At 30.8% G+C, this 19032-nt stretch overlaps 1 protein-coding gene across 1 annotated transcript in view; it reads right to left on the bottom strand.

Annotated features, from left to right (window-relative positions):
- LOC142332999 (uncharacterized) overlaps positions 1 to 14395 on the bottom strand; it is a 50452-nt gene extending 36057 nt beyond the window's left edge. Inside the window, exon 1 of the mRNA XM_075379764.1 lies at positions 14266 to 14395. Coding sequence (XP_075235879.1) covers positions 14266 to 14273 — 8 coding nt within the window. The 5' untranslated portion in view covers positions 14274 to 14395. The remainder of the gene's footprint in view (positions 1 to 14265) is intronic.
- Positions 14396 to 19032: the final 4637 nt, after the last annotated feature.

Genomic DNA, 19032 nt, shown 5'->3' with positions numbered 1-19032 from the left:
TTGAGTAGTGATTTTTAAGGGTTACTTAGATCTACAACAGTGCGGCAGTCTGTAAATGCTGTTCTTATTGTAGTAGGTAAATCGAATAACATCAGAAGATCCAACCGGCGGCCTGGCCTTACTTACCGTATTTTATGCCGGTAGGTGGGAAGAGCCGTTTAAGTTAAAGGACCCGCCTCTGCGTTGTGCAATACTTTGCTGTTGGTCCCGCCGCAGAGGTGTAGGTAGGTAAAAAAAGTTTCCGTCACACCACCACTGTGACCATTAATTTTTGTTCCAAGCCTTTTCCTTCGCCAAGTCTTCACCTCATCTATTAAGTTTATATTTCTTCTTCTTCACTTCCTTTCTTCTTCTACTATCCTTTCTAAGGCAGTTGTCAAGATTCCATTGCCTCTAATTTAAAGTCTTAACTTGTTTCTTTTTCTTTTGTGTACTTCTCGCATAATTTATCTTTCTTCATAAATCATGTTCTTTACTTCCTCATTTCTCATTTTATCGATCCATCTTACTTTCTATATCCATCTTCTTATCAGCTTCTCAAAAGCCTCGATCCAGTCCCTCTCCCTATTTCTCATCGTCCATGCTTCACTTCCATAAAAAATGACACCACATACATAGCGTTTGACTATAATACCATATGGCAGAAACTAAATTGAAATATTAAGTTGAGCAGAATATATTTTATAAATAATGAAAGACTAAATTTCATGTTATATGTTTTTATTTATTTTTAATAATTTTAAATCCAAGATAAAAAAAAATAGCAAATCCATTAATTTTACTTTTTTTGATGACACAACGATATATAAAAGCAGTTCTATCAAGGAAAGTATGTAGATTTTTGATGGAAGGGTAGATCGTCCTATCTACTGGGAGTTTTTTTATAAATTGATATGTTAAATTTTCCTCTTTAAAACATTGAGTTCCACGTAATTATTGTTGTACGATGAGGACAACCTATCCAAACACAGTTATAATTTCTTTTGAACTCTTTTTAGTAGGTAATCCTTGGGAAGAATGGCCTGGGATTCAGTTTTCGACCAATATGACATCACTACTTCTTTCTACTGCCACAGCTAAAAGCAAATCTCACTGAGACTGTGAATAGATGAGCGGATACAGTGCCAGATCTCTGTGGCGGAATGGTTGTGTCTCGGGTTTTTATCCAGAGTTCCTGGGTTCGACTCCCGATCAGGCATCGCATTTTTTCATACGCTACAAAAATTCAATTTTCATATTTTCACGTAAAAGTTTTTCTTTAAACTTTGTGTCAATTTAATTCATGAAACAAATAACTATTTTAAATCATCAAATTTACTTACATTTAAATTAAAATTTTTTTTAAATGAGCCAAAAAAAATAAGTATATATATTTTAGATGAAGGGAATAAATTTTAAGAAAGGGATTTTCTAAAAATATTCATACATAGTTTAAGCTTAACAAATTTTCTTATGTAAAGTTTTCTCTAACTCTGAAACCTGGTCAATAGATGCAAAAATAAGAAAAATATTTTTTTCAATAAATCTTTCTACATTTTATTTCCGAGCTCTATAATCTTAAAAATTTGTAGACATTTCTTAATAGGTCTACTTATGAAATACAATCTTTTTAAAAATCTTTGAAAAATATTTAAAAGATAAAGAACATAAATAAAAAAATTTATATTTCAATTTTAAGTGACGATTGATTTTTGAAAAATTTTTATTTTTTATGTGTTCATTAAAGTAACAAACAGATATACTTTAATAGCTTTTTCTCTAAAATGTCTTTAAAGAAAATCCAATCTGTTTTTTCGCAATATTCCCTATCCACTTAACGAATTTTAAAAAAATATATAGATTACGTTCAATCCCTCATAAATAGAAATATTTGAGTCAAATTCGAAGAAAATCCTAAGCTATGAGGCCAAACGCATAAAACAGATATTCTAGGTATATTTGCCGACAAAGTAAAATACTTCTAATACAAAGTAAAATAAATCTAATAAATAAATACCAGTAAGAACTAAGTACTTACTCAGATATATTAATTTTCTTGCTAATATTAAAAATATTTACGGAAACCAAATTATTTACTTGTAATATATAAATATATTATTTCAGAAATAATGTTATAGATAATTGGTCATAAACTCGATGATAGATTACGTTTAAATGTTTACATACCGACATATACAAGTTATGTTAACACAATGGACAGTGTTCTTTTATGTTTTTATACTGACTTGTACAAGTTATGTTAACACAATGAACAATATTCTTATAGTGACATCGAGTTTTTATAGACACTGTAATCCTTTTTTCTTCTGTAACAATGGAAATCACAAATAGAATTCTTACTAGAAAAATGTTCTTTAAAATTACTATTTTTCAAGCGATACGGATTTAGCACGCTTCTTTTATCACTTCAAGCTTCATTTGTACATTCACTTCAAAATATATATAACAGATTGCATCAGAATATTATTTTCAGTCGAAAATCGATATCTAAAAACGGAGTGAAATAAATTCCTAACGATTTGTTTTGAAAGTGGATACAACAAACGTCGCTTATATAAAATTCAGTCTCAAATCATAACAGTATTTTCTCTCTTTCTTTTTGTATTTTCAGCTTAGATGTTTTATACTAACTTTACCTTGTACCATTCACCTTCCACGTCTTGTCATGTTAACGTCTTGTTTCATTATCAGTCTGCTTGTAGTCATATGATCAAAGAAATAAATATTACTTAATCCTCGTATTTTGATTCCGTAAAATGATCTTATTTTTCGTATTAATTACGCCGACCGTTAGGTTAATTATATAAATTACTAAACTGATTTTGTTAAACGCTTTTGATTTTTATATTTTGGCTACAGAAACTGAACTGTAAAGGAAAGGTACTTTGATCGGTCAAAAAAATCTAAAACAATTGATCTTTATAAATTTTGTGCCTTCAGGAGTCATTAAGAAAAATTTTTCAACAAAGAAAATAGATTAAAAAAATTGTAAATAATCTGCTAAAAATATTTTATTCCAATGATCTCAAGTAAAAAAAAGTCTATTTCTGTCAGACGGACGTTTATAGTATGTATGTGTGTTAGCCTGTATTTGGTTTTATAACTCAGACGCCGTTGACAGATTTTTTCAAACTTGGTAGACTTTTATCGACTTAGACGGGATAAAATGTATTAAATATTAGAAAAAATGAGAAAAAAAAATGTTTAAAATGAAATAAAATTTTAAATCTTTTTTGGAAGCATTAGAAAAAACAAATTTTTTTTTTATTTGAAGATCTTTTATCGAGATCACAAACAGCAAAAAATTTATGTAGTATTGCACACCCTCCCACAAAGATTACTTTATATATTTATCTTTATTCATCTAAAGAATGGCTTACGAAATCATCCAACATTTTTTTTATTAAAAAATATTTATTTGAATCTTAATACAGAAACGCAAAACGCAACGTCTTTACACGTGTATCACACGGATTCGAATCAGAACTGTTCGGGGTCAAGTTCTGTCCACCCAAAAAACGATTAAATCGGTTTCAAATGACATTTGCGTTAAAAGTTTCATGCGGAAAATATAAAATAACATTACCTATGTACGGTCTGGCTCCATCCTGCATGAACCACTGGTTTTCTAATTGAAACCCTTTTGCAAGAACATGAGGAACACAATTATTACGCAGCATGTTTAGATAACGTTCACTGTCTGTTTAAAACAGAATGGCCCTATTATCCCGTGACTTAATATAGCGGTCAGTACCGTAATTCATGGTGGGTAATGGTCCTCATGAAGCGCGTGTAGATTTTCATAAGCCCCTAAACGCACATTTTGTTTAACAACCCCTCTAGATGAAAATGTGCTTCTGTTCCTCATCTGAAAACCAATACATCGTTAACAATACGTCTCGGTTCACAGCCCGTTCAGCGAATGACATTCTTTGATGTTTATTGTCAACCGTTAATTTAGGTAACAGTGTTACTTTGTACGGATACAGATGCAAATAAGTTTTTAAAATTCGCTGTACACATCACCAAGAAATCCCAAGTTGTTCTACTGCTTTTCTTGTTGATTTGTCTGGTCTCCTTAGCAACACCGCTCTGACAGCTATGACATTCTGTGGAGAACGAACATCGGCAGGCCGATCTCGCTTACTCTCAAACAGTGAACCGTGTCGATTAATTTTTTTGTAAAGTGTACTTAATGTTTTAAATGAGGGCGACAACCGACTTTGAAAATGTGCACGAAACCGTTTTGTGTAAGCACCACACTTTTCTTTTCATTAAAAAACAACGCAGTTTTTACGCGCTGTTCAACAGACAGTCTTCCATTGTCAGCCGTCTTGAAGCGATACAAAAGCATCGCACTTGGAAAGAGAAGAAACTAAACTTTATGAACTGCTGTCACTTTTGCCAACATAAAACACCTTAATAAATTATTAGTCTAAATAATTATTGCTAAACAAATGTTGGATCCTTTCGTGTGCCTTTCTGTGTATCTTGGTTCAGAAAAGGAGTTAATGAAAGTTTTTACATCTATATTTTCTACAAACCATTATAAAAATTTTTGTCCATCTCATTCCAATTATCGGTGATAAATAATTTTTTTTTAACCTTTAAAAAAATTTTCTTTAAATTTAAATCAATATCTGAAGTTGGTATTTAAAATACAAAAAACGTTTTTTTTATCATGTACTCTTTAGTATTTCACGAGAAAAGAGTTTAACGAAATATTTTCACCCTTTCGTAGAAAATTACAACTTTGTTTATTTAAAATTACTCTTATTACTTAAATGTTTTAAACAATCTAAAAAAAAATTATTTTTTTAAGTTTATTATCACACTTAGGGATTACTTTCTTAAAAATTAATTTTTAGCCGAATGCTTCCCCTTGAGTTAGGAAGCCTCAAAAATGAAAAAAGTGACACACTTTCAAAATTTTAACCTCAAAACATATTTTTTAAACAAAATAAAATGTCTAAAATACTTAATATTATTCCCCTGATTGAGAGCTTCGAAATTAAAAAAAAAAAAAATCAAATAAATTATTTTAAACTTCGACATTAATTTATTTAAAATCAAATGTATTGAATATATTACTCATTAAAAATAATCAACTGATGTATGAACCTTGAAGTTTTCAAAACGTCGAAAATATATTTTTCGATAGTGTAATACTAATTTGGTAGGGTCATTGTAAAATGTTGCAGCAATTTAAAAAAAAACGTATCTGAAAAACTACAATAGATAATAAAACAAGTATTTAATTTAAAAATTAATCTACTAAATTTTTTTTTACATAAAATAGAATGTGTCAATATGAGTTCTGTTGGTCACTCCGCTAACCATCCAGCCCATAATCGACTTGCGTCCAGATCCTCTGGATCATCTTAGGTATGACTATGGCAATAGCAGCGGTGATCTGTGGTCTTAATGTTGTACAAACCTGATTTTACTGTAGACAATTTTTTTAACGTAATCCCGCAGAAAAAAGTGGTTTAAACCTGGGCTTTTCGGGAGCCAAAGCAAAGGACAGGTCCTTCTAAACTAACGATTAGGGAATCTTCATTGAGAGCGCGTTGAAAGCCTAGGCTAAAGTGTGGGAACACACCATCTTGTTGAAACATTACAGCAACATTAGTTTACGGTTCAGTTTGGTCAATTTGCGGGAAAACGTACAGTTGTATCATATCTAAATAAAAATACGCTGTGATAGCAGTACATGAAAAATGAATGGCCAATCGCACAACCAGCCATCAAACTGCACCACACGTTTATTTTTTGGGTATCTCTGACACACTCAATTTTATTAGGTAGCCGAGAACCCAATATCCTACAATTTTGCCCATCAACATAACCACTAACGTGAAAAGTCGTTTCATCCGTAAACATAACATGTTTTAAAATATTTTTGGCAACTTCAATGTAATTAGCAATTTACTTGGGAATTTAACACGTATAGGTTGTTCTCTACATTTAATTAGATATTTAAGCTGAATTTTGTAATCGTGAATATGTAAACGTTTGTACAACATATATTTAATAGTTGTCTATTACATTCCTAACTGTAAACGTCGCCTAAAAAATTGATTTTTAGGGCTTCTTAAACAACTTTGGCGTATACGATCAATTGTTTCATCACGTGTTTTGGGCCGCCCGGGCGAATATTACACTTCTACGTTGCCATATTCCTTAAACTGCTCGTACCATCATCTAATACTGTTTGTATGAGGGGAATCATTGCGGTAAACATTATGGAAAGCGGCATTGAATAGTTATAACTGATTTTTACTCCGCTACCCATAAAACGCACTTTGATTTCTGCTGAAACTATCGTTTGCCACTGACAGTAGCGCAGAGGCGTTGGGCGTTGTGTCATTATGCGCATCGGCTCAAGATCACAGCCGGCTACGTCTAAATAACTGATGATATCCTGATTATTTCCCTGTTCCAATTAATAATTTATCTCAAGTACATAATATGTTATATTTTTTTACTGTTGAAAACTTTTTCGATGACCCGTATTATAAACAGTTTCTTGAAGAATTATTCAAGTAGGTGTCAAGGATAAGAAGCGATTGGCATCGCAAAGCAGCTGATTTCGAAGTCGAGAGTTCTAAGGTTCAAACCGTAAAGGCATTTTTTTATACGATTTGAGTGTTCGTGGATACCGGCGATCTTTGGTAGTTGGGTTTCAATTAACCATACATTTCAGGAATGATTGACCTGAGACTGTACAAGACAACACTTCATTTACATTCGTACATACCATCCTCACTCATCCTCTGAATTAATACCTGAACAGTAATTCCCGGAAATAGGAAAAAAGAGAGTAGTAGCGCGTGCGCATTCCATTCCCTTTCTTTTTTCCTGTTTAACCTCCGGGAATTCCCGTTCAGATATTACTTCAGAAGATGAATGAGGATGATATGTATGAGTGTAAATGAAGTGTAGTCATGTACAGTCTCAGTTCGACCACGTTAATTGAAACCCAACCACCAAAGAACACCGGTATCCACGATGTAGTATTGAAATCCATATAAAAGCCTTTATTACGATTTGAAAGCTGAAACTCTAGACTACCAAATCAGCTGATTTGGAAAGACATGTTCACTACTAGACCAACCCGGTGGGTTCCGCGTATCATTCCCTAACTGGCTTTTTCTCAAAGATTATCATTTATCTCATTCTCTGAAATAGTACCTAACGGTGGTCCCGGAAGTAAAAACTGGGGTTCGTGCTGTCAACGTCAGTGGTTGTACAGCCAGCACAAGAAGTAAGACGCGAATTACCGTGTAATTCTGTTTATATTAGGTATATATATTGCGTTAATATTGGGTATTTTATAGTAAACGTATTCTATTTATATCAAATTGTAAATATGCCTTCTAATGCTCATGCGACTGGAGAAGATGTTATCAATAATTGTGACTATGAAATTGTGATTATCGTCTCTGTAGCCGACTGAGATTTTGTTCTTGGGGAAAACGCATGCGTACTCTTCGTGTTGGATACGGTAATTTTACAATTTACACAGCTCTGTCCAGTTTCCAATAATAAACGGTCGAACTATACTATAATAATAAAACTAAATCTCTAATTTTTAAATATTAATCGTTTAATTTTTAAATAATTATTCTTGTAAAAATAATAAACCCTTTTACTTTCCCGACGAATATAGCAACAAAAGCTATATTAGACAGGAAATTACGGTGATCAGATCAAAAATGGGATATCGGGTTTTTTTTTGCCTACGTATGTATGTTGCAATGCTTTTGGTTTTATATCTCAGGACTGACCGAACTTCGAATTTTATTCAAATTCGGCTCAAATATTTCAAAACATGGGCCGTCGATCATATTTATTTCTAAAAATTTGTTAAGTGGTGGGGAATAGCGCGAAAAATTCGATTTCGATTTTATTCACATACATTTTAATGAAAACTTTATTAAAACGAATTTATTATCTATAATGCAAATATATCAATAATTACAATTTTTTTCAAAAAACAATCCCTACCTCTAAAAATTGAAATTACGTTTTTTTCTTTCACTGTTTCCCTTCTGTATATATATTTTCGAAAAATCTTTTGAAAGTTCATATATAGAGCTATCAAGAAATAGCTAGAAATTTGCTAATTATTGATCCCGGATCTAATATGCAGAAATATTTTTTGAAAATTATCTTATTTTAGACTTTATTGAAAGGGTTTCAGATTTAGAAACAACTTTAATTAAGGGAAATTATTAAAAATTAGCCTATATATCAATATTTTTTTTAAAAAATGTTTCTAAAAATTTATTCCCCCACTCAAAAAATATAATCTGTTTTTTTTTCCTTTTTTTGTTTAACTCTTTTAATTTTTATTATAATTTTTTTTTGTATTTTTTTTTAATCATTTAAAAGGGATAATAAAACTAAAGTACCTTTGGTATCTACATTATATTACGGACCCAGAATTAATATTTTCATTACTTTCTTAAGTTCCACTTTACTTTGTCAAAAATTTTAAACATTCTATTTTCAATTATTTTTTCGTTAGATATCATTTCTTTATAAATAAATTTATTAAAAATTTTTCTCACTACAAACGAACGGAACCCTCAAAAATGTTTTTATTGGAATTTTATTCTTATATCTTCTTTTGATAACCATCATAAACAATAAAAAAAAATCTTCCTTGAAATTTGAATTCCCAATCTAAAAACAACTTGGAAAAACTTTTTTTGACCTCAATTTTATAAATAAACAATTTTTTGGAATACTAGGGTTACCGTAAGAGTTTTTTAACACAGAGAAATGCTGCAAGAACATATGATTTTTCAGGGGTATTTTATTTTATAATTTTATACCATTTTTAAAGATTTTATTTTCTATAACTATATTTTATTGTTTTATAAAGTTGTAGAATTTTTTATATTTTTTTAATGATTTTACTGAACTATTTACGACGGCCATAGTTGAGAATATCACGCAATACTTCCCAATATTTTTTTAAACTGTCTTTTCAAAAATTAAATCCTGAAGTTTTTGTAATGGAACTTACAGTATGAAGATATATTTTTTAAATATGAACCTGATAACTTGCATCGCTTTACATACCGTTTATTTTAATAGAATAATAGAAAATAATAATAATAAAGCTTTACCGTATGAAGATGTATTTTTAAAATATGAACTTGATAATTTGCGACGCTTTACATAGAAAATAATATTTTTTTGTTTCGTAAGTTCACCCCCTCTACCTAATTATAACTATAATAAATAGGTTAATAGTCTTAAAACATAATTTTTCGATTCGTATACATTAAACGTCAAGAAACGAAAAATGGTGAAAAATCTTGTTTGTTCATAAGCGTCTATGTATGTTTGCTTCGAATTTAATAATTAAGGATCGGTTAGAAATTAGACAAAAAAAAAAGCGTTTAAATGTAGCTCAATGACTTCTATGTACAGAGTTTTTAAAGAACATACAAACTCTTTAATAAATTTTCAACAGTAAAACATAATCATATTTATTAAATACTCCCACTTCAAACTGTTTTCAGAGAGATCAAAAATATCACCTGGGAGGAGAACAAGTCAAATGTTAAACGACTACTGATTCTAGAGTTATCGTAGCGCGAAATTTTTACGTCAAAATTGTTGGTTTTTAATGTTGTTTAAAACGAAATATCCCAATCCTAACTTTGCCATGTAAAATGTTCGAGATACTCCGTCGGGTGGGTAAAAATCGATCGATTCGAGGTAGGAAAACTTTCTAAATTTTATATTTGTGTAATTTTATATAAGTGTTTCATTATTGAGTACCTATTTAATAATTATATTAATAGACTGATCAATTGGAAAGGGAATTTTTAATTATATGCCGACAATACCTCTCTATCTCTCTATTTTTTCCTGTTTAGCCTCCGAAACCACCGTAAGCTATGACTTCAGAGTATGAATGTAATTGAAGTCTAGTCTTGAACAGTCCCAGATCGACCGTTCCCTGAGTCGTGTGGTTAATTGAAGGAACACCGGTATCCACGATCTAGTATTAAAATCCGTATAAAAGTAATTGCCTCTACTAAGATTTGCATACTCAATACTTGAAATACTTAAAGATTTTAATAAACTTTAGATTTAATATTTAAATTTTAATACAAATATCAAATCCGTAAAAGAATTTTTTAAACCATTATTTCCTGAAAAACAATCCTGTTACGCCGTACCTTAATTTTTCCTGATTTTTACATCAAAAAAAAAAAAATCTTTTAATTAAAAATTTATACGAAGATTATTTTAATAAATTTAAGATTTTTAATTTAAAAATAATTGGGGATAAGAGTAATAACTGAAATCCACTTGCATTGAAATATTCATGAAATTAAGGATAAAACATTTTTACGTCAATAGTTTACTATTAAATCACAATAAAAGCAGTTATTGAAATATTTAGCAAACGATGTGATTTTCTTAAAAGCTTTTTGTAAATATTTCTTATATCAATGGGGCAATAAATAAAAAGAAGAAAGTTTTCGTTCGATATTTTTTCGAGATACGTCACATCAATATTTTATATCATTCCATACCCTCAACGGAACCTTTTAAAGAAATTTAATAGAATCAATATCTCTTCTTTTATATCTATATAAAGAGGAAGACGTATTTTGTTTGTTCTTGATAAACAAAAAACTACAAGATTAATCGCAATCAAATTTTTACCTACGTTTCTTGACATAGCTGGGAAGGTTTCTAGGTATACTTCATCACGAAACTAAATAAATATATATATATAGTAATGCAGATTTGGCGATTGAAGCACAAATTTTAATGAATTGAAGAAATGAACTGTCTCTATACTGTCCGACCTGGGTTTGAACTGAATGATTAAAATCAATCTAATGAATAATTTTACAAAATTAATCGAATTAAATTTATGTTAAATAAAATAATATTAAATAGTTTCTGTTCAAAAATAATGTGGTCTTCCCAAGTGAACTGCTTGTGAAGCTAGAGTGGTGACTTAGGAGGCTAAACCAATCGTCACCATCAACCGGTAACAAACCAAGTCCTCCTGGGAGTGCTGTTTTGAGAGTTACAATGGGTTGTTCTTATAAGATATGTGCAAACATTCGTCCGACTTTTACAATTCAAACGGTGTTAGTAGGTTGAAGGTTAACTTTTGCACCCATCGGGTACACTCTCGATCCAGCCGATCACGGTTATTCGGAAATGCATATATATATAAATAAAGTTTGTCTGTTATCGCATCATGCGAGAACCGACTGACCGATTACTTTCAAATTTGCAGGATACATCGGGTTATCCGAGGGAAGGTTTTAAGCCATCAACCGAGACCCTAGCTTCCTTCAAGGATAACATATTAAAAATATTGATTATTTCTTCGCCCCATAGAAGGATGATGTTGTAAATTAAAGATATTCATTGAGGAAAAAATTAATTAATCCTTTTACTTCATTAATATATTTCTACCACCGTGGCAAAGAAATAAGTTCTGAAGTTTCCGTTGTCAAAGTTGTGTGTGTACTTAAATTAGTATTTATCTATCTTTTGTGACTTAGCTTCTTTTTAAGGTTTTCTATAATCAGTATTATTCTCACAACCGTGAGGATTACGTAAGGTGCGAGGATCGGGGGGTGGAGCCCTCTGAGTAGATGGGAATGGCGAGTTGGCTCCGGCATTTGCCTGAGCTGACCTGAGTCCCGAGGGTCCAGATTCTGGCTAGACGGGTCAGCTAGTATATAAATATATATATATATAGATGACAGAGGTCATCTAACTAAATTTAAATGTTTAACGATAACGCAATTCGTAGATATAACATTTTACAGAATTTGTACTTATGTATTAACGCCACCGCAGCTACAGCTGCTGTTTAGGTTATGTTGACTTCGTGTACTGACAAATCGTACGTATATCAAAATCACCTAACTAAATATAACCTACGCTCGCTTCGGTCGCTAACCTCTCAAGTATTAACGCCACCGCAGCTACAGCTTTATTTAAAAACTAAGTAGTCAATCGGATTTCGGTGGATTAAGCACCGATTTCGGTGCTATAACATTAAGGTTATATTATTAATAAGTTGTATATATTATGCATATTTAATGTTAATTATAAGAATTTAGCGAGCGAAGCGAGCGTAGGTTATATTTAGTTAGGTTATTTTGACATACGTACGATTTGTCAGTACACGAAGTCAACATAACCTAAACAGCAGCTGTAGCTGCGGTGGCGTTAATACGTGAGAGGTTAGCGAGCGAAGCGAGCGTAGGTTATATTTAGTTAGGTTATTTTGATATACTTACGATTTGTCAGTACACAAAGTCAACATATATGTACGAAGTCAACATAACCTAAACAGCAGCTGTAGCTTCGGTGGCGTTAATACGTAAGTACCAATTCTGTAAAATGTTATATCTACGAATTTGCTTTAACGTCAAATATATAAATTTAGTTAGATAAACCACAGTAGAAGTACCACAGAATTTTGTTACATTACCCAATCATTTTAAAAAATTCAACAAAATGTAACTTTATTTTTAATTTCTGCAACATATTTATTCACGTTGATTATTAAAACACAAAAAAAAACTAAAGGTATGATTTTTTGAAGAAAAAAATATTCTTGATATAAAAACCTATCAAAAAGACCATAAAATTTATCCTCAGGACATTGTTATCATGGTATGACACATATTTTTCCTCATCACCCCAACAAACAACAAATTTTATTTTTTTTAAATTTAATTAAACAGTTCGTTATTTAGAAGAAGTTCAATGAATTTTCAGATTTAAATGTCAAACAACAATCTTACACATTAATCAAAATATAAGAAAAAAAACACACGCATTTTTTTGCGATTTTTTGGTGGATCTCTACGTTTAATGATCAAAAACATGTGTAGGCTGCATCGACGAATCATTTCCTCTATTTTAGTAGTCGGAAAAGAAAAATCCTTATGTTAAAATGGAATGAATAGCTCTAATTTGGTGAACACTGTATTTTGTTCATGTATTAATGTGTGTGTGTGTGTGTGTGTGTGTGTGTGTGGGGGGGGGGTGTATGTGTGTGTGTGTGTGTATGTGTGTGTGTGTGCGATCGCGCGTGCTTTCGTGCGCGCGCGCGTGTAAACCCTTACAATGTCTATATTGTTTTAAACAATACTGACTTCGGAAAAAATAAAGGGTCAAAAATAACATACAAGATGGGTTCAGACCCCGAAGTAAACAATTCTTTACTATTGGAACAAAAAAGGGCACACTGAAAGATTCAGGATAAGTGCCTAAATGAATTCATTGAAAGACAGCGTTTGTTTCATTGTCGTAGAAAATAAATTTTATACAGTCTTTATTCTCAAATAATTGATTGAACCTTTTAAAATCTCCTAAATAAAATTAAGAAAATATCAAACAAAATGCTAATAACTTTAAAAAAATTTAAAAAGTTGTGGTTTAAAAAAAAATAGGTACTTGTCGATTATCCGAACACCACGTTGTTTATCGTGAGCTGTGGTTTTATCCGATAAGTAATTATTTTCTTAATTCCTAAAATAATTCGTTCAGATTAATTAACTTTAAATAAATAAGCAAGTATTTAAACGTTTAAGGTTAATTAAACGAGTTTAGCCAGTTAGGTAGCCCACCGGGCTGGTCTAGCCGTTAACTCGTCACCGTAAATCACACGATTTTGAAGTCAAGACTTCTAAGGTTTGAATCTTGGTAAAGGCAGATACTTTTTACGGATTTGACTACTAAATCGTGAATACCGGTGTTCTTTGGCGGTTGGATTTCAATTAACCACACATCTCAGGAACTGGCCGTTCCTGAGGCTGTACAAGACTACACTTCATTTACATTCATACATTTCATCCTCTGAACTAATACCTTACGGTGATTCCGGAGATTAAACAGAAAAAGGACAGCCAGTTAGGTTAAGTAATGTTGATATCGTACGAAATTTAGTAGATGAAATCGTTAGTTACCTAAACGTTAACTTAAATTTAGATTATCTTCCATATCGTTTTCTTATTTTGTTTAAGTTTACAAGTAAATCTTATAAACAAATATACGACAACAGCGTGACATCCATGTAACCGATAAGAACAAAAAACTTAAAATCATAATACCGAAACTCAAAATAACATTTATGAAATTTATTTGTAAATTATTTTCTTTTTAAATTTTAGCAATTACCTGGAAAATACATTAAATGTAATATTATTAAATTTTACTAAACAATAAAACAATTAAAAATAATATATTTACCTTAACATTGTAAATTAATTATAATTTTAAAGGAACACGCACGAACACTTCTTTATTCCAACACTCACAATCACCTTCTGAATGTTTCTCACGGGTAATTGTGACTACAATCGATTTTCGATAATTATTATCGAGTCAAATTAAATTAATCAGAAGAAATTAAGATGTTAGTTTAATTAATTTAATTTTTTTAATGATTAAACATTATTATGTAATCTTCTTAATAATGTAAGTATATACTCGTAATATAAATATAATAGATTTACTATATATGTTAACATTAATAACGACATATCGATATCGAACCGGTTAGCTAGCTACTTTTAATTAATGTAGTCTACGCAGCTCTCCTACAGAATGCAGCACAGTTGGCCGGTCCGTACCTGCCTTTGACTGTTACGGCACAAAACAATATATAGATACGTTCATTCCTGCTTATTTTGACGCGGACAGACATTCATACCATTGCCATGTATTATTGAATGGCTATAATACTCTGTAATTTCCCGTGTGTGTTTGTGTGTGTGTGTGTGTGTGTGTGTGTGTGTGTGTGTGTGTGTGTGTGTGTGTGTGTGTGGGTGTGTGTGTGTGTGTGTGTGCGTGTGCGTGTGTGTGTGTGTGTGTGTGTGTGTGTGTGTGTGTGTGTGTGTGTGTGTGTGTGTGTGTGTTAACTTAAATGTAATTTATTTGTGTTTATTTTTCTCTTGATTGGATAGAATTAAATATAATAAGACATACTTTCCTTAAAAATATTATCTTTATTAATCTCTTGGGTTAACCAATCAACTATACAAACTTATAAATTAAATTCACTACGTTTCACTTAGCATTCTCTAAGCTTCCTCAAGTGACAATACACATTCATACACACATCACACAAAATTCTTGCAATTAATATATATATATCAATTTATTCTCTACCTATAAATTACCTTATATATAAAATAAATATTACTTTCCCGGCGAATATAGCTATATTAAAGAGGAATATTTAGTGAACATCTCAGAAATATGATATCCGGTTTTTAAATATTTTATGTTTTTGAATCCAAAAAGTTGAAAACCATATGTATGTATACATGTACGTACATACGTATGCATGTGTTGCACTAATTTTGGCTTTATATATCAGGATTGAACCAACCAATTTTTTTTCAAATTTAGTTCAAATATTTCTATACATAGGAAATCCATTACATTCATTTTGTTTTTCAAAATTCGTTAAGAAGTTGGAGGGCTATCGCAAAAAAAACGTTTTCTATTTTCTTAAGAGGAATTTTAGTGAGCGCATACATAAACATCAACAAAATTGATTACAAAAAATCAACTACCACCTCAAAAAATTTAAATGTATATTTTTGTTCTTTTGCTTTAATTCCCTTCGATTTAAATGTTTAAAAAACTCTTTTTTTAATGCTATGCTGCATTTGTAGAGCTATCAAGAAATGTATACTATTATTTAAATTAAAGACTGCTGACGTAAAATGGAGAAACGTTTTTTTACACGACTGCCCAAAAAAGGTGTGTAATGTATTTAGGGTATATGTATGTATGTTTATTTCACCGTAGCAGCAATACATATATATACGCAAGTATATATATACGCAAGTATATATATTTGAATAAATTGAAGTTTTGAAAAAAAAAATTATACTGTATTCAAAATTGTCACTCGCACGCTCTTAATTTATCCTGTATTAGTAATTATCCTATATTAAACAGCAGCGTTTGTCAGCAATGATTTTTTTTTGACAGTCCTCTGTTGAAGAGAATGTTAGATTTACAGAAAACTTTTCTGAAACAAAACTGTTAAACGTAACCTATATATAAATATTTTTAAAAAAACTTTTTTTTAAATTTATTTCCCACCTCTAAAAAATATATATTCTATTTTTGGTTCTCTTAATTTTTATTAAAAAAAAAGTTAAAGCTGTTAAAATTAATGTAGCTTTGGCATCTGATATACAGAATGTTTCTAAAATTGTGAACTGGCTATAAAATGGCAATTTTTCCTTCGTTCTCTCGCAGTCCACCATTTTGTTATTTTTATATAAAAATTTAAATCGCAAGTTCGGACAGAGGAATCACATTAATATTTGGTAAGCGTCTTGGTAATAAAATTTTTAAATGATCAAAAAATCAGGACTTACATATCTTTGCAAATTACAAAATGGCGGCCATGTTTATTTTTCAATCCTTTATATCTCTATAGATATAAAAATGTTTTATCAAAATGTATGTTATTGCTAAAATATTAATCCTTTTATTTTGAACAAAATGAAACTTCATTTTTTTAAAGCTGTTTACAAATAGCCGAGTTATGGTAAAAAATTGACGTTGTAGTTTTGTGTTGGTTTTCATGTCCTCCAATATACGTTCAATTCGATTAAATATTATTTGTTTTTACTGTTAATTCTAGTATTGTAAATTAGTATCAAATTAAGTAATAATTTTCTCACAATAATAGACTTAATAATAAAAAGATAAAACAACTACCGTTGATAATCTTACGTTTATTGTTGTAGAACGTTAGGTGTACTTTTTTCGAATAAATAGTTAACAATAGTTTAAATTTGTAAGAGTTGCCAATTGTCCACCATTAAAAATTACACTAATCTCCAGTTTTTTCTGAGAGATTGTCTTAATCGTTCAAAAATTCGGGAGAGGATTCCTAATTTCTTGAAATCCATTTTGGGTCCTTTGTTGAAGATCCTCGGTGTTGAGTATTGGAGTTGAATAAATAATATGTTTCAAATGGCCCCACAAGTAGAAGTCAAGAGCATTTAAGTCAGGTGATCGGGCAGGCCATGCCACTGGCCCTCCGCGACGTATCTATTTTTCATGGAAAGTTTCATGCAGTATCTGATACCGACTGACTGAAATGTGCTGGAGCCCCATCGTAATAAAACCACATATTTTCTCTTAATTGTAGAGATAGGTCTTCCAACAAATGTGGAAAAGTTTCGGTCAAATGAGCAAGACAATTTTCTCCATTTAAACGATTTGGTAGAATGACAGGACCCAAAAGATAGTCATTAAAAATACCTGCCCTTTTTTTTAGGGAATATCTTTGTTGATGGTTACTCTGGAAGTTACCGTAAGGATTCTCGTCGCTCCAGATATGCTGGTTGTGGTAATGTTGAATACCATTCCTGTTGAAAGAATCTTCATCTGTGAACAGAATCTTTGCCGAAAATAAAGGGTCTTCCATTAATGTTCTTTGAAACCGTTTACAGAAAGTCAATCTACGTTGAAATTCATCGGCAGTTAGCCCTGTACGCGCTGCAAGTGATAAGGAAAAAAATAGTTATCGTTTAAAATCCGTATGACACATTCACGTGGCCCACATTGCAATTTTTTGCAATTTTTTGCAATTTCTTATATTGCCAGAGAGCGTGTACTTTTATCAGCGGGATGCTTCCCCACGATTTAGAACATTTTCTTATAATTCAACAGTTCTAGTACTCCTAGTTGTGATGTCTCTAAAGATCAATCATTTTTGAGTTATGCGAGATACATATGCGCAAACGTACGAACGTACAGACGTCACATCAAAACTAGTCAAAATGGATCCAGGGATGTTGAAACGGTTATTTCCGTTGAAATCTGAGAACCCAGAATTGTGCGAAGGCAATACATCCTGTAATTTTTACCAGGAAGTAAAGATACGTCTAACTAAAATGTAACGTTTCTTTGACACTAATCTTTTGGGGTTTTTTTTCATAGTAATTTTTAATTTTCTAAAAAATAATTATAGATTCACAGTCCCAGGTTGTAATTTATGCAATTATGCAGGTCAAAAACCATAAGAAAAAACATGAATTTATCTATTAATATAAGATACATTAGCTTTATTTTATCCGTATTTTAAAAGGAACTATTTCCAGATATGTTACATGAATTTTTTTCCTAATTCTCCATTTTAGAACATGTTTGAAATTCTTTCCGTTCTTTAGTGAGTGATACTCTGTATATGATCTATTAAAAGGCCAAAAATTTTGTAAATAAAATTCCCCTTTGTAGAGTTTCACTGGACCGATCTAATATTTTTGTTGTTGTTCGAAACCATTTCTTCAGTGTAATTTTTTTGTCGGTATACAGGAAAAAATCAGCCTTACTGAAATTATAAATTTTTGACTTTCTGTTAATTAATTTCCCGGCCCAAAAACACAAAGGAAGTGTGTGTAAACATAAAATCATTCCAAACTTCTGTTAAATAATATTTAATGTAAAGAAATATTTAATTTTTAAAACTCGCGCTTCTATAAATTGTCCTTCGTAAAATTTACTTTTAATTATTCCTACATCAATCTAACCTTACAGCGCTTAAATTGCTGTCGATTAAGACGTAAGTTAAAGGTTACATTTTATAGTTCATTTAAATTCTGTTACACTTGTACAGCAATAAAGGTGAGATAAACTGTTGGATAGTGATATGACTGGTCATAAAAAATTTGTCCAATGTCATGAGATAGAGACGTAAACGGCAAGTATGGATTAGAAATTTACGTAGTAATTTCAGAAAATCAAAAATTTTAAATCACAGCTACTCGGCAAGAAAAAAATTATAATAATTTAAATTATAATTAATTTATTTATATAGTTTTATATTTTTTATGAGATTCACGATGAGCAATACTGGAGAATTACCAGGAGAGGGCTTGATAATAAACGCTACTTATTAGAAATTTAAAGCCAGTAATTTTAATTAAACGCCGAGGACTGCGATTAAATTTTTTTTTATGTTTTTATGTGTCCAAATTCTAC

The sequence above is a fragment of the Lycorma delicatula genome, chromosome 12, assembly GCF_047948215.1.
Source record: "Lycorma delicatula isolate Av1 chromosome 12, ASM4794821v1, whole genome shotgun sequence".
Classification (NCBI taxonomy): Eukaryota; Metazoa; Arthropoda; class Insecta; order Hemiptera; family Fulgoridae; genus Lycorma; species Lycorma delicatula.
This window is presented reverse-complemented; position numbering and strand designations above follow the sequence as displayed.